The sequence below is a fragment of the Muscardinus avellanarius genome (assembly GCF_963383645.1).
Source record: "Muscardinus avellanarius genome assembly, chromosome: 5".
NCBI classification, from domain to species: domain Eukaryota; kingdom Metazoa; phylum Chordata; class Mammalia; order Rodentia; family Gliridae; genus Muscardinus; species Muscardinus avellanarius.
The window spans coordinates 108,656,525-108,673,066 of NC_137790.1; the positions used below are offsets into that span (position 1 = coordinate 108,656,525).

General features: G+C 33.6%; 1 protein-coding gene across 1 annotated transcript in view; it reads left to right on the forward strand.

The window, feature by feature from the left end:
- Positions 1–16,542, forward strand: part of ZBBX (zinc finger B-box domain containing) — a gene marked incomplete at both ends in the record, with an annotated part of 116,144 nt that overhangs the window by 62,029 nt on the left and 37,573 nt on the right. The window contains 5 exons of the mRNA XM_080696580.1: positions 7,341–7,450; positions 8,123–8,223; positions 9,381–9,460; positions 10,457–10,596; positions 15,989–16,272. Of these exons, the coding sequence (XP_080552706.1) occupies positions 7,341–7,450; positions 8,123–8,223; positions 9,381–9,460; positions 10,457–10,596; positions 15,989–16,272 (715 nt within the window). The remainder of the gene's footprint in view (positions 1–7,340; positions 7,451–8,122; positions 8,224–9,380; positions 9,461–10,456; positions 10,597–15,988; positions 16,273–16,542) is intronic.

The following is a 16,542-nucleotide window of genomic DNA, read 5'->3' on the forward strand; positions in this document are numbered from 1 at the left end:
TTTAAATATTTTACTTTGAAATAAGACATATGGAAGAATTGTAAAATAGCACAAAGTGTTCTTAGATATTATTCCTTCAGCTTTCCCTAATGGTTGTAATGTCTTTCACATCCATATTGCATGTATTAAAACCAGTAAGTCAACACTGGTACAGTACTATTGACCAAATGATGGCTTTTTTTGGATTTTATTAGTTTTTTTAATTGGTCTTGCTTGAGGATATAACCTACTGTCTCAAATTATGTTTTGTCTTGTCTCTTCCTCTGAGAAGTCCCCTGTTTTATATCACAGTTATCCAGTCTTTCCTTATTTCCCCTGTCTTTCATGATCTGGCATTTTGAAAAGTGCTTGCATGTGTTTGATGGAATGTACTCAACTGGGGTCTATGCTGTGAGGAAGAAAACCAGAGAGAGGCTGTGCCCTTAGTTATGAAGCTATGGGCTCATGACGTCAGTGAGGCTGAACTCATCCCACGGTTCCAGTGCTGCTCATGGACGACTCCACTGTAAAACCTCCCCTTTCCTTTATAGTTCATAAATACTGTAAAGGGGACACTTTGAGATGATGTAAATACCGTGTTTCCCCCTGAAGTTTTGCCCCTTGAGTTTAGCAGTTTTGAGTGGATTTTGCCTGCAGCAGTTACCACGCTCTTGCTCTTGTGATTTTTTAAATTTTTTCTTGCCGGGCGTGGTGGCACACGCTTGTAATCCCTGCGCTTGGGAGGCTGAGACAGGAGGATAACCCGGAGACAGGAGGATAGCCGGATAAAATATAAAATAGGTCTGGGAGTATAGCCCGGAGGTAGAAAGCCTCTGGGTTCCACCCCTAGTACCACCAATACATACATAGATACATAAATAAATAAATAAATAAATAAATAAATGTTTTCTTCATTTCTTCTATGTTTATTAATTGGTTATTCCAAGAGAGTGTTCTTTCTCTCATTATTTATTCATTTCATTAAGTGGATTTATGGATATTTGTTTTGGGGTTAAGACCTTAATGCTATTATTATATTATGAAACAAATTCATCCTGCTTTGGACATAAAGGGCTCTCATGTTGACTTCTGTTTTTTTTAATGATTTTATAATTTTTGCTTGTTTTTGGTTAGTTTGCTATAAGTGTCTCTTAGGCACCCTGTCCTACCCCAGGAATAATTTCCCAAACAAATCCTATTCCTTTTATTGAAAAAATGGTGTTCAGAAAAAAATTAAAAATTCAAAAAAGAAAAAATGGTGTTCAGAAACCAAGATCTGGCATCTACTTGTGCTCATCCTACTCAGGCATCACAGATGCCTTCTCAGAGGAAGACCTTGTCAGAGGTAGGACAACCTCACATACTGTGCATACATATCAAAATTTATCTCTGTACCTATCTATTGGAATATCTGTTAAGGTAATATGAGTTCACATACAGCTCTGGCTCCAAGCCAGCAATGCAGAATTTATTTTGAATTTTCCTTTGCTTGCTTTAAGTTTATTTTACTAATGATGAGAAACTTGGTTTTTCTGATTTTGGGGAAATATGACTATATTTTAAAATATTTTCATGTAGATTTTTGTTTTTTATATGTTTTCAAATATCTGCATACATCCCTGTGACTGGCATGACCAAGGTATATAGTAAGTATGCATATATCTTTGTATAAAATTACCAATGTTTTCTAAAGGGACTGTACCATCTGCATTTTTCCAACTAATATTTGAGAATTTTAGTTGCTTCCAGTCTTTTCCAACACCTAGTATTTTCTATCATTTTCTCTTGGTTTTCATTTTAATAGATAGGCAGGTGTATCTCATTGTGGTTTTTTGGCAGGATTTTGTTTATGTATTTACTATTATAGTATTCCTGTGTAACTAATATTCAGGTTGCCTATATATGTTTTAAAGTTTGAGATCCACAACAGCTCTTAAGGTGTGAAAACTCAGTAGCAGATAACTGTCAATTACCTCTTTCTAGTTTAGCAATTAGTATGTAAAAGTAATTCTAAAGTCATCTGTCTTTTTTGTTGACTGCTTTAATGTTGGAACCTACTGAGTTTATAATACAAATATTGTATATAAACAATTAATGCATAAATATCATACCATTATTGTACATTTTAGTTATTAAAATTAATATCATTTTTGTGTGCTGAGGATGCTTTTATCATGGGCATATCAAGTTGTGAGCTACCCAAAATGTTGAATATTGGCCATTTTTCTTAGAAGATCCTAACATTTAGTGCATCTATTCCCTCTAGTTATTCATATAATTGATCATTGGATTTGGATTATTTTTTGATTGATTTTGAGCCAGGACTTACTATGTTGCCCAGGCTGGTCTCAAATCTTGGGCTTAAGAAGTCCTCCTGCTTCAGTCTCCTGATTATCTGGGACTACAGTGCAGATCACCCTGCCAATAAGTTTTTGAGTGAATGCTTAATGTTTTAATTTTAGATGTCATAATAAAGCAATCTGTGTGCAATTTACAAGGTTACAGAGCATTTCTCATGCTGAGTTCAGAAAACTTTCCCATTATTAGAGCCAATGTAATGGTTTCAATGTTACTTTTACCTAAAGTCATGGTTTTCATTTATTAACCTTAGAAATAGTTGATAGATTGCATTTTTACATTTCTTTTTTTATTTGGATCATAGCATTTTTAGTTTTGTATTTTACTTGCAAAAATACATTCAGTGTTGATAGATAACCTTATTTCTGGTTTTAGCAAGTTATAATTAGCAAGTAAAAATTGTAAATCTCTAAGTACACAATGTGATAATTGTACATGCATTGTGCTATGATTGCAACAAACAAATGAATTAGGATTTTGTCACCTAACATGGTGAGAACACCTAAGGTCAAGTTTCAACTGTAATCATTATGATCTACTTTGATTATCAGAACCTACTCATCTTTCCCAATATTCCCCTTATGGAAACAGAGCGAATAATGCTATCTGTATATATGAATGTGTCACTATGACACTCATTGCCATGTAAAATTACAATGCACCAATAAAAGTCATTGGCTAAAAACAATAATTGGGCTACAATCTGTGTAACCCAAATTTAGTGACTTTTGATTGGTATCTCTCCAATTCTCCCAAATGTCAGTCCCTCACAACAACATTCCCCTCTCTGCTTTTATGATTGGATGTTTTCAGATTACCCATGGCTGAACTAAGATAAATTTGGTTCAAACCAGCCTCTGTACATATGGCACTGTACCCTAACCTGATGCATAAGCCAGCTGTAACCTAAGAGTGCACTATTATAAACAAATGTCTAAGGCTCGGCCAGTCACAGCAGCTGAATCTCTGGTCAGTTAGAGGCTGAAAACTGCAAAATATTACCATATAAAAATGCTAACTGTAGCCAATAAGGTTCTTTCTTTATGTCTCTTCCTTTTCTATGGCTATAAACTTATCCTGTACATGTAGTGGGGTGCCTTCTGAAACATCTTTATAATACTTTTTAGTTATAGAATATTTTTTCTCATTTTAATTTTGTTAAGCTAACTGGCCTCAGGTTTTCTTTTAACAGCATATAAATGAAAGCATGCAGTATTTGTCTGTCTGTGTCTGGCTTACCTAACTCAGCATAGTGTCCTTAGCAGTACCCCAGGGGTCCACCAATGGATGAATGGATGCTGAAAATACACACACACACACACACACACACACACACACACACACACACATTATTCAGCCTTAAAATGTGTTTATAGATCTTAATTGCTTGCACCCAGTGCTTTTTTTTTTTTTGTGATACTAGGGGTGGAATTCAGGGGCTTTTCTACCTCCAGGCTATATTCCCAGACCTATTATATACTTTCTTTGGAAACAGGGTTTCTGAGAGCCTCACTAAATAGTTAAGGCTGGCTTTGAATCTGTTTGAGCATCCAGCCTCAGCCTCCCAAGTTCTGGGATTACAAACATGCGCCACCATGCCCGGCTGCACCCAGTGATTTTTAAATCTAGAAGTTTCATGAGAGTGTGCAGAAGCTTTGAGTGGAGAATATTTTACAGGCAGATATTAGCAATTAGTTGATATTCCCATTTCCTCCTCTTTTCATTGCATACAATTATTTTTGTGCTTTTATTGGTATATTATAGTCTTACGTCCTAATGTAAATCATGTTAACAATGACATACGTGTACACAGTACATGGTTGCTCCCCCTGTCTCCCCATTTCCCTCCATCCCAATACAGAGTACCCAGATTGACATTGGTATATTCAGATGTATTCACATAGTGAGTGGTATTATTTCCATTAATGAAATTCTTTTTAGATCTCCTCCATGGCTCCACTGAGGTTTCTCCTCCCTTGTCTGGAGTCCTTCTTGTATCCCAATTACTCCCTATCCTGCACATATTAGAGAACACATATGACCCTTACTCTATGTGATTGGCTAATCTTACTTAACATAATGTTCTTTAGATCCTTCCATTTTTATTGCAAATGACATAATTTTGTTGTTCTTTATTGCTGAGTAGAATTACATCATGTGCATGAATAGAATTTTATAATCCATTCATCTGTTGATGGACACCTGTGCTGGTTCCATAATTTGGCTCTTGTGAACTGTGCTGTTAAGAACATGGGAATGCATATATTACTGTAGGGATTTGATTTCAACAACCTTGGAAAGATACCCAGTAGTGCTACACTTGGATCATATGGTGGAGCCATTTTCTGTTTTCTAAGGACTCTCCACACAGACCTCCATAGTGGCTGAAGTAGCTTGCAATACCACCAACAGTGTAGAAGAGTTCCTATTTCCCCACATCCTCGCCAACATTTACTGTTATCTGATTTCTTTATGATTGTCATTCTGATTGGTGTTAGATAGAATCTCAGTGTAGTTTTGATTTGTTTCTCGATTGCTAATGATGTTCAACATTTTTTCATGTATTTATTAGTCATTTGTATCTCTTCTCTTGTGAAGTGTCTATTAAATTCAGTTGCCCATTTTTTGACTGGGCTATTTGTCTTTCTAGTATAGTCTTTTAAGTGTTTTGTATATTCCAAATATTAGTCCTCTGTCAGAGGAATACCTGGTAAAGATCTCCAATTCTGTAGGCTTTCTTTTTAAACTCTTGATGCTTTCCTTTGATGAGCAGAAACTTTTTTAGTGATGCCATCCCACTTATTAATTCTTGCTTTAATTTCCTGAGCTCTGGAGATTTTTTTGGAGAAAGTTTCTACTTGTGGCTATATGTTAGAGTCTTGAACCTATTCCCTCCTCTAAAATTTCAGGTCTTTGATCTATCTTGAGTTGATTCATGGGCAGAGTGAGAGGTAAGGATTTATTTTTATTTTTCTACAAATGGATAGCCATTTTTCTCAGCACCATTTGTTGTCTATTCTCTATTTTGTTTATTTCTTCCATAAATTTAATTATTTTCTGCCTTCTGCTGGCATTGAGATTAGACTGTTTTTGTTTTTCTAGGTTTTTGAGGTGTGTCATTAGCTTGTTTATTTGTTGACTTTCTGTTTTTTATAAACCTGGGCACTCATAAAAAATCCTCTGATTTCCATTTTCAAAGTATCTCATTGATTTTGGTATGTCATGTCTCTATTTTTGCTTAGTTCCAATATTTTTTCCCCCTTATTTCTGTTCCAATCAATTTCTCATTCAAGTTTGTATCATCCAGTCTTCATGTATTTATGTAATTTATTTTGGTCTTCCTGCTGTTGATTTCTAGTTTTATTCCATTGTGATCTAAAAAGATGCAGGCAAATATATTACATCTTTTGAATTTGCTGCAGCTTACTCTGTGGCCCAGGATGTGGTCTGTTTTGGAGAAGAATCCAGGGGCAGCTGAAAAGAATGTGTATTTAGCTTTTCTGGTTGAAATATTCTGTGTATGCCTATTAGATCCATTTGATTTATAGTACTCTTTAGGTCTGAACTTTTTTTTTTAACACAACTTTTGTCTTGAAAATTGACCTAGTGGCATGAGTGGTGTGTTGAAGTCTCCGAATATTATTGTATTTGAGTCTTTTTGAGACTTGATATCCCAAAGAGTTTGTTTTACAAAAGTCAGTACAGTCTTAATTCTAGCTGATCATCAGAAATACTTGGGGCAGATCTATCCAGATTCCTGGACCCAACTCCAGATTGATCTAAACCACAGAGTATTTTGGAGTGGGTATGAGACTTGGTTTTTGACATTTTACTCTAGAACTTTTTGTCTATCATATAATTAAATTATGAATGTCAGAGATGTTACTCTCATTAAGTTACCTAAGACACAAAGCTGAGTAATATGGAAATATTTTGTATTCATCTGATATATATGTATATGTGTATACATACATACATATATACATTACATATGTTAGGAAATGTACATAGATTGTAAGTTACCAGAGGACTGTCAAAATTTTAGTATCCCTGAAAGTTAAAAAAGAAGCATTGAAAGTAAGAACATAGGTGTGAGGATGAAGACTGCTTGGATTCAAGTTTATCTTCTGCATTCACTCTCAGTGAACAAGTGGATTTATCTTTTTATATCTCAGTTTCATTATCTGTAACATTAAGATAATAATGGTGCTTATTTATTCATAGTACTGGTTAAAATTTAATATACCAAAATTAATTAGAACAGAGCTTGGCGTAGTCTAGATTTTGCATTGGCATTAATATAAATGTCATTAAGGTGGCTTTGTCATTCAGGGTCCACATGAACTTGCCTGGCCTGCATGGGGTGTCCAGCTAATTATATTCTTGGCTAAAACTGATATCTCTCCTTAATAATCTGAGCATATCCTCCATAAACAAATATACAGTTGTGGCCTTTAAAAATTCCTGGGCTCCATTGCCATCTATTTGAAATGGGCTGCATCAATCTCTGTTGTTAATTAGGTAATAGAGGCCACAGCCAGAACTCTTCATATTCCCTTTATGGGAGCCTATGTTATCACCCCACTGGTGTGATGGAAGTTTAGACAAATGCCCTCAGGTTCCCATATAACTAATAAACATAATGCCAAGGTTGTGAGATAAGACACATAGTTGTAAATTTGTTTTTAAACAGCATGATATGTTCATGGATTTCATGTGGCTTTTGAGAGAATACTGCCTTCTATCCTAACTTTAATTTTCATCTTAAACAAAAACAGTGGGATATACAATTTAAAAATTCTCTGTGATGCCCTGTTGGTTTTCAAAGTTTTTAAAATACATTAAGATTTTGATATACAATCATAATTTCTTCTGTGAATTAAAGGTACAGTTATAGTTTCAACATTAAAGTTGTATACTCCTTGATAAGGCCATGACATCTTATATGGGGAAGTTTTAAGCTATTATTTCAATCTTTTCAGTGCAACATGTTTGTTTTATAGAACTCCACAGGAGCAACTTGTTACCACGCAACTGGATACATCTGGACATGCATGTGAAGCCACAAGCGAGGCCCAGTGTTCTCAGAATGGCGGTGATGAAAAGAGCGAGGGTCAGTCCAGACTTGATTAAAGTTATTATTATGAATGATAGAAATAATAAATAAATATATGTAAATAAGTATATATATGTGTGTGTGTGTGTGTGTGTGTGTGTGTGTGTGTGTGTGAATGAGCATTGATTTTGGTATTCTTTAAGATCTCATTCTCAACTAGAATAGGAAATCCTTTATTTCCAAGTCAAAATTGTGCACACAGCCCTTTTCCCACTTTAGACTTACTTTGCCTTAATTAAAAAGTTTTATTTAAAAATTGAAGGCCAGGCAAATCTGTATTTCACTTAAGTTGGGAAAATTTACAGCACTTATGTCCTTGTATGGAGGCATAGGGGAAGACATTTTTGTTCTTAGCAATATTATTTCAAGAAAAGAAATGATTAGATAAGATGCATTCTTTGATTACAGTATTTTCTTTTTCTTTCTTTCTTTTTTTTTTTTTTTGGTGGCACTGGGGTTCCTGGAAGGCCTTCTACCTTAGGGCTACACTCCCAGACCTATTTTATATATTTTATATATATTTTTTAAATTTGGAAACAGGGTCTCTTAAGCCAGTGAGGCTGGCTTTGAACCTGCGTGATCCTCCTGTCTCCACCTCCCAAGCGCGGGGATTACAAGGGTGCGCCACCACACACGGCAATTACATTATTTTCTAACCTTATTTTCTAGGTGAAGAGATCAAAGTACAGCAACCAACACCTTTTCTACCAGGAGAAGAATTAAGCATAGAGAGACCTGAACCATCTCTGAAGATAACAGAACTGGATGATGTAAGTGGATAATGACTGTTCCAACTCCTTAACAAACCGAAAAGCCATCGCGTATAGATACATCTGTATGTTATTGTCAACAAGACTTCTTTCACAACCTTACACAGTGTAAGAGGAAGTTCACAAGTGTTTGAATTTAAACATGCTAGAAAATGTAACAGTATAAATTTGAATGTGGATAGTAAATTTGTGAGTTTAAATTAGTAGTGTCAACATTTTTTGGAAGTATGCAGAATGGAAAGTGAGAAAACATGGCACCATGTTAATTTACAGAATGTAGTCTGGTGTTTGGTTAGGTTGTTTTTTTGTTGTGCGGTTTCTCAACAAAAGATCAGCTTTCTTACATGGGCTATGTTTAATTTATGTGCAAATACAATTTCTTGAATGTCATTTAAAATTATTTTTTATTTAAAGCAAGAAATAGCATTTAAGATATAAGAGGCTTATCATGATGATTAGCTTCAGCACAAACTCTTACAAGACAGCAATAGAGTCAGAGTCAGAGCCTTCAGGACTCCAGCTCCAGGCTGAGGACTCGGGGGTGAGGACATTGCTGCATCTCTGTCCTGCTCCTTAAGCACCAGCTGACTGTACCCCTTGTTCTTGATTTTCTCTTACCATGGTTATCACAAAAAATGATTCAAGTGAAAACACTTGAATCATTTAAAGTGATAATCTCATTTGCTAGGTTGATAGCTGCTGCCTGTTTTTCTTGCCTAACCTTTTTACTTCTCCTCTGGATAAATATGAGCTATTGAACACACACAAACACATACACATAACACACACACACACACACACACACACACATAGAGCACATGCACACATATGCTATTCATTAAAATGCTGATGCATGGAATAAACTTATGACATGCCAGAGAATTGGAAGCCTTTTTGTCACTGATATACGTGGCAGTGGTAGTTACATGATAAGATGTAAGTCGTTATTGTTGAAAGACTGGCACGTCAAATGCCCTCTCTAAATAACTGTGCAGTTTGCTTGGTTCTCCTAGTACTCATGTGTTCTGAGATAGGAGTAGATCGCTCCTTACATCATTTGTAGGGACAGAGTACTCTAGATATATTCCACAATTAACTAGCTACTATATAATGAACTTATTGAAAATACTAATATTATGCAACATATATTTAATAAGACTTATGAAGAGGAACTTGAAGAATCAGAAAATGTCGTGCCTTACAAAGTTGAATTATCCAGTGCTGATAGTCAACTGAGGTAAGACCTCCCTAATTCATTTTGGATGCTTATTAAAAACCAAGCATACAAAAATCTATCTTTTAAAATGAGAAATGCATAGTATTAAAATGTGACATTAGTGTTAATTTTACTGAAACCATGTTTAAATTTATGGACAGCATTGCTAATATTAGCATTCAGCAGTTAGGGAATTGTCTATAGTGCTGGGTTTGTATTATTGTCTAACAAGACTGATCAGACAATAAGAGGCTTAATATCTATTTTTCTATGCCTGAGAAAAATGAATGACTTTCTACTTTGTAGTTTGATTACTTTTCATATCTTACCATATGCCTTTGCTTTGATTCCTATATACGGTGGTTTGGCAATTTTATAACTTTGGTTTGGAGGTGTCCATAGAACTGCCTTAACTTTACATCTCTCCTTGGGTTCATGAGTAACAGGAGAGGATCTTCTGGCTAAGTGTAATTCATTAATTATATGAGATAATCATGTGGAGCTTATATAAATATCAAATATTATTAAATATAGTATTCAATTCATAGTAATGTTAAATTATAACTGTAGTTATAAATAGTAATTGTTATTTTGTTATTACACATTAGAGCCTAAATACCACATGCTCCTTTTGACTCATAGATCATTGATGAACAAAAATAATATGATTATATAGTAGTAAAACCTGATTCATCACATTTCAGTGAGCTTGAAAGATAATTCTTCATTTTAAAGACAGAATGTTAAAGATCAAATTTATTGCCAAATGTTTTGGAACAGAAACTTTCAATTGCGGTCTTATTATTAAAATGAATTTTGTCCAGTTACCCACTCCTTTTATATAATACTATTTAGTTATTTATAGTTTAAATTATGATAAAAATAAGGTTAAAAATGAATATTATATTTACATAAGTAACCTTGTTCCATTAACATTTTACTCTACTTGTTTTAATGAAATGAGATTTTACAATATCATTTTAACTCTATTTTTGTTTGTGTCTTTAAACATGAAAGTTATACACTTGATGATTATCAAAATAGTTTTCCATATGAAGAGTACATCTATCAACATTATGTTTTCAACAAGGAAAAACCAGATCTCTTAAATCATAGTTTGAGAAACAACTCTACCTATTGTAAAGATGACTTAAAAGGTATTTTTTTCTTATTGCTTAATTTTTAATGATATCAGCAACTAATGAAACCAGTAGATAATGCAATCTTTAAAAGTTTTGCTTATAGCTTTGTTGATTTTTAAACCAGAAAATAATTTAACACTTAGAATAAAATTGATTGAAAACACATAATTTTCTCACAAAATAGTCTTTTTTAGTCAATGGACAACCATGTTTGTATTCATAAGAAAAAGAAGCCAATAAGCCAGGCGTGGTGGCGCATGCTTGTCATCCCACCATTTGGGAGTTTGCAGACAACCTTAGCTAATTAGTGAGGCCCTCCACAATGTTTCAAAATAAAGAATAATAAAAAAAGATAGGACGTGGTTTGTAGCTCAGAGGTAGAATGCCCTAGATTTCATCCCCAGATCCGAAAAAAATAAAAAGCCAATGAAAAGGAGCTATTTAAAATTGTTCTGGACTGTTAGAACTTTAAAATTATATAAATGAGACTTTGTGACAAAATATGATTGGCACTCTGTCATCCGTGCCTTCATTAAATATTTTTTCAAATATTTTTATTTGATATTGTTTTACATAAGAAGTAAAACCTAAACAAAACATCACAGTGTCTAGGGTTGTGTTGTTGATACTAGCATTTCCCTTGGGTTCTACAGATTGGACATTTGCTGTGTTCAAATGTCTGTTTTCACTGTCAGGTTGTGAGATCAGTATTTAAAGGATCATTGCAAATACCATAACCTGCAAATGAGAATTTGTTTTTATTCTACCTTTGTCATCTTGAACACATCATTTGCTTTCTCAGACCTAATTTTATTAAACTAATATGAAGAAACTAGATAATTTCAAGCTTATTTTCCAATATCATGTATTATCTACTTATAATTAAAAAAAAACAGTAGAAGAATTTGAGATATACCAGGGGCATTATTTAACATAACTAACTATAAATTGATAATCACTTTCTGATTGGGCAGCATAAAGTAGAAACAGATAGATTTATGTCAGTCATACTGGTCTTTCCATTTTCAACTATTAAACCTCTCAATTATTATGGGTAAGTATGAACTGTGCCTAGACTGGAGCTCAGGACTTTATAGGACTCCAAATTTGGTTCAGAAGCTACATTTTAGAGGAGTGAGAAGCATGGTGTTTCAGTTGCCTTTGGGAAAATGGTGAACATAAATCCTGAAGTAAATGTTGCTTTAAAGACTCTTTAAAATATTTTTCATTTAGATCCATCTTTGTTTCATAACAAAATTGAACGTAAATTACAGAGAGTTACAATAGACTATTTGTCCCCATCAATACATTGTTCCCCTGCTTTCACTGTTACAAACCAAAAAGCTCATTTCTTGTTCAGAATAATTCGTCATATGAAAGAACTGTGGTTTATTTGCCCACTTACCTATTGAAGACTCCTTGGTTGCTTTTTGTTTAGTTATAAACAAAAACTACTGTTAACACTCATGTTGGGTACAAACTCATTAGACAAAAATTTTTAGCCCCTTTGGGAAAGTACCAAGGAGAATAGTTATGGAACAATATGTTTAGTTTTATATGATATTGTCAAAGTACATGACATACATTCATGAACATATTAAAGTCAATACAGTCAGCCAAACATGAGGAGGAGAGAGAGGGAGGGAATGGAGTGGAAATTGGGGAAGGGCTAAATGAGTGATGTGTGCATGTACGCTCTACCAGCTTGTACCCCATTAAGAAGTATGACTACAATGTACCAATAAGACATTTTTAAAAAGTATACAAACTGTGTAACCAAAGTGACTATGCTATTTTACATTTCCACCAGCAAGGGACAAGAATTCCTGTTGTTTGACATCCTCACCAGTGTTTGTGTTTTCTATTTTTGCTTTTCTAATTACTATGTCTTGATGTCTTATTATATTTGTTTACAATTCTCTAATGAAATATGGTATTGACCATCTTTTAATATGCTTGTAACCTGTATATCTTCTTTATTGAGATTTATTCATATTTTCCCATTTTAATTGGATTTTGTTATTAAATTTTGAGAAATGTTTGCATATGTTGGGTAATACTAAACTATTTCTCAAATATGGCTTTTCCCGATATCTTCTTTCAGCCTTTGTCTTCTCATTCTCTTGTATTTTTCAAAGGGCAAATTCTTTACTTTTCTTTTTTATTTTGTGATACTGAAGATTGAACCCAGGGACATTTTACCTTCAACTCTATTTTACTTTTTTTAAAATAGATCTTGATAAGTTGCTGATAGTCTCATTAAGTTGCTGGGGCTGGCTTTGGACCTAGGATCCTTTTGTCTCAGCCCTGCAAGTACTGAGCTTACAGGCATGCACAACCATGCCCACTAAAATCTTTACTTTTAATGCAGTAGTTCATTTTATTAATTATTTCTTTGGTATTGTCTCCTAAAAGTAATTACCATACCCCAAATCATCTAGGTTTTATCATATGTTTTGCATTTTACATTCAAGTTTATGGCTCATTTGAATTAATAAGTTTTGAAAGGTGTAAATTCTGTGTCTGTGTCTATTTTGTATGTGGATGTCCAGTTCTACCGTTTTTTGTTGCAAAGATTATCTTCTCTCCATTGTGTTGTCTTTGCTTTATTTTCAAAGATCATTTCATTTTATTTAAATGAATCTATTTTGGGTTCTTTATTCTATTCCATTAATCTGTGCATCTATTTTTTTTTTTTTTTACTAATTCTTCATTGTTATTGTAGTTTAAAGTAATTCTTGAGGTATGGTGATGTCAGTCCTCTCTTTTTCAACATTGTGTTGGCTGTTCTGGGTTGTTTGCCTGTTCATATAATATTTAGTCTTCCTATCCATAAACATGGAATATTTCTCCATTTATTTAGTTATTTGATATCTTTCATCAAGCTTTATAATTTTCTTAATTAAACCTTGTGACTATATATTTAGTTTTATACCTATGTATTTTGGGGAGGTGCTAATACAAATAGTCTTGAGTTTTAATATCAAAATTTATTTATTTATTATTGGTTTATAGGAATGTGATTTACTTAACCTTATATCCTTCAACCTTGCTATAATTGTTTATTCCAAGATGATTTTTGGTGATGGTTTTTGATGATGTTTCTAGATTTTTCTACATGGACAATTATGTCATCTAGGGACAAAAACAGATTTATTCTATTCTTCCCATTTTGCATACCTTTGTTTCATTTTCTTGTCTTGTCCAGTAAAATGTTGAAATGGAGTGGAAAGGATGGGACATCATTTTCTTATTCCTGAACTCAATTTAAAAGCATTATATTCTCACTAGGTGTGGTTGTGCAGGCCTGTAACTCTAGCACTCAGGAGGCTGAGACAGGAGGATTCTATATGTTTGAAGCCAGCCTCAGCTACTTAGGCTCTTAGTGAGACCCTGTTTCCAAATAAAATATAAAATTGGTCTGGGAGTGTAGCCCAGAGGTAGAAAGCCTCTGGGTTCCATCCCCAGTACCACAAAAAAGAAAAAGTATTATAGTCTTATTATTAAGTATGATGTTAGTGGTAAATATCTGGAGATGTTCTTTATCAAATTTCCTTTCTATTTTTAGGTTGCTGAAAGTTTTTATCATGAATGGATTTTGAATTTTATTAAATGCTTTTTCTGTATCTCTTGATATCTTCACTTGATTTTTCTTTATAAGCCTATAGGATGGGTTAGAATAACTGATTACTAAATGTTGAATCAAGATGTATCTTTTATAACTCAATAGGGCTCGCAATGAAAAGACTAAGTTAAATATATCTATATTGCATTTTTAACATTATTAAAAGACCTTTTTGATTTGCATTTTAAACATTAGCTAAACTTTTAACTTTTAACAAAAAGGATATTTTTCACATTTCCACAACCATAAACCTCAGTAGTATGATTTTACAATCTTGCCAAAATATTATTGAAAGTTGTTATAGAAAATTCGACAGAATAAATGGCATCTTTTTCTTCTGAAATGTCAGATAATTTCTATATTCAGATAATTTTAAGTGAATTAATTATTGTAGATGTTTTATTGTATGTACTGGTCTTTTATAGTTTTATTATATTTATATTAAAAGTATTTATTTGACAAAAAATTAACATTATTATTCACAATATTTGTGGTAATTAAGACCTGCAGCAGTTGAGGGTGAAAGTTCTACATATTTTGTCTAATTGTCAAGTTACATAAACATTTGATCATAAACAATTCCTTTGGGATATAAAGCAGAATTTACATCATTGATGACTGTTTTAGTCAGTCTCTACTTTTTTATGTAGTTTATTTATAGAGATATCTATTTTGAAAAGAGTATGAGGGACAATTAGATGAAGGTTATATTCTGTTTAAACAGTAGTAGACATGCTTTTATTTAAAATGAGAACAACTTGGTTCAAAAATTCTTACAGAATTTTCATTCCTCAGCCGATCTTGACTACTCTTACTGCACACTATAGGAGTTTGGTGGGTGAAAAAAAAAAAAAAAAGGCCGTGCCTGAGCGTCGTCTCTTCAAGTGCCTGTTTTAATTGGTTTGAAGTCAGGCCCATAGATTGACTGTGTTAAAGAGCATGTTCAGATGAGTCCATTGTGCAGTAGGTTTAAAACCAATTATCTAAACCAAGTGATTTACTCAAAGTGGACATAATGAGGTGGGTGACTAACACCTTGCTCATGGTGATGCCTTCTAGAAGCAGGTGCGCCAGCTCCATGTTTTCTGTGCCCCTAACTACTGCTGCTCTTTCCTCTGGTACAGTAGTTTCTTTGGCCTCTTCTCATTGCTAGGCACACTAGAGAAAAGCGGTAGAGGGTGGAAAAAAGTTTCATCTGCATTACTTCTCACAAATCTTCGCAATTGTAAAATTTGAGTGAGAGAAGAGGTGAGAAAGCATGAATTGAACCATAGACTGAAATGAAAAGTTGCATCAATTTCAAGAATTTTTTTGCAAAATAAAACATCTTGCATCCTTCAATTTGTCTACCTCATTACTATTTGGCTGCGTACGTGGTTTATTATTGCCAATCACGAACCATAAGTACAATAAAAGTATTTTGTTATTTTTTTTTCCTGGGGATTGAATTCAAAGGCATTTTACCTCCAAGCTAAATACCCCTCTCTATTTTTTTTTTTATTTTGGAATAAAGTCTCATAAAGTTGCTGAGGGTCTCACTAAATTGTTGAGGCTGGTCTTGAACTGGAGATCCTACTGTCTCAGCCTCCCAAGTGCTGAGATTACAGGCATGTGCTACCACACCCTGCTTAGTAAAAGTATTTTAACACTGAACCCTCAGAAAAGGAATTTTGATAAAATAAAGTTTATAGAGTTTTTACCCCAGAACTTTGGCTTATGAAGAGTTTTTTTTTTTTACTTAAATCTGTTTGCTCACCCTTTGCTAGTATGTGTTTTAGACAGCAGGAACTTCAAATACAGATTCTGACAACATTGTGGATGCTGATGTTTATTATGCTGACATTAAAAACATAGGGGAAAGCAGCTGTTTTGAAAGAAACTTAAAAGAGGAATATATAGGTCTAGAAAGTAACCAAAAGTCTGACGATTCCTGCATATTAATTGAGAACAAGGATTCCTTGTCAAATATAGGTTTAGATAAACCTTCCACTAAGGAGAAATTATCTCAGAAGAGCAAAGACTCCTCAGAATTTAGCAATTTGCATGAGAGGCCAAAGTCAGCACTGGTAAATCTCTATTATGTTTATTGCTATAACCTTTTTATAAGAAATTTCATAAGAAAATGTTATACAATATATTTTTAAGTTTTACTTTCTATTGAAGATAAAAATGTGCTACATTTTCATGTGGTAGCTAAAGAGTAAGACATATGAGGGGAAATATTAATGACTTATAGGACAAGATGGAATGTGATGAACACCATCTTAAATGATTTTCTGTGACAGGTACTTTAAGGGACACCTCATAACCCATAGTAAGTGTGCTGCTATTTTTTC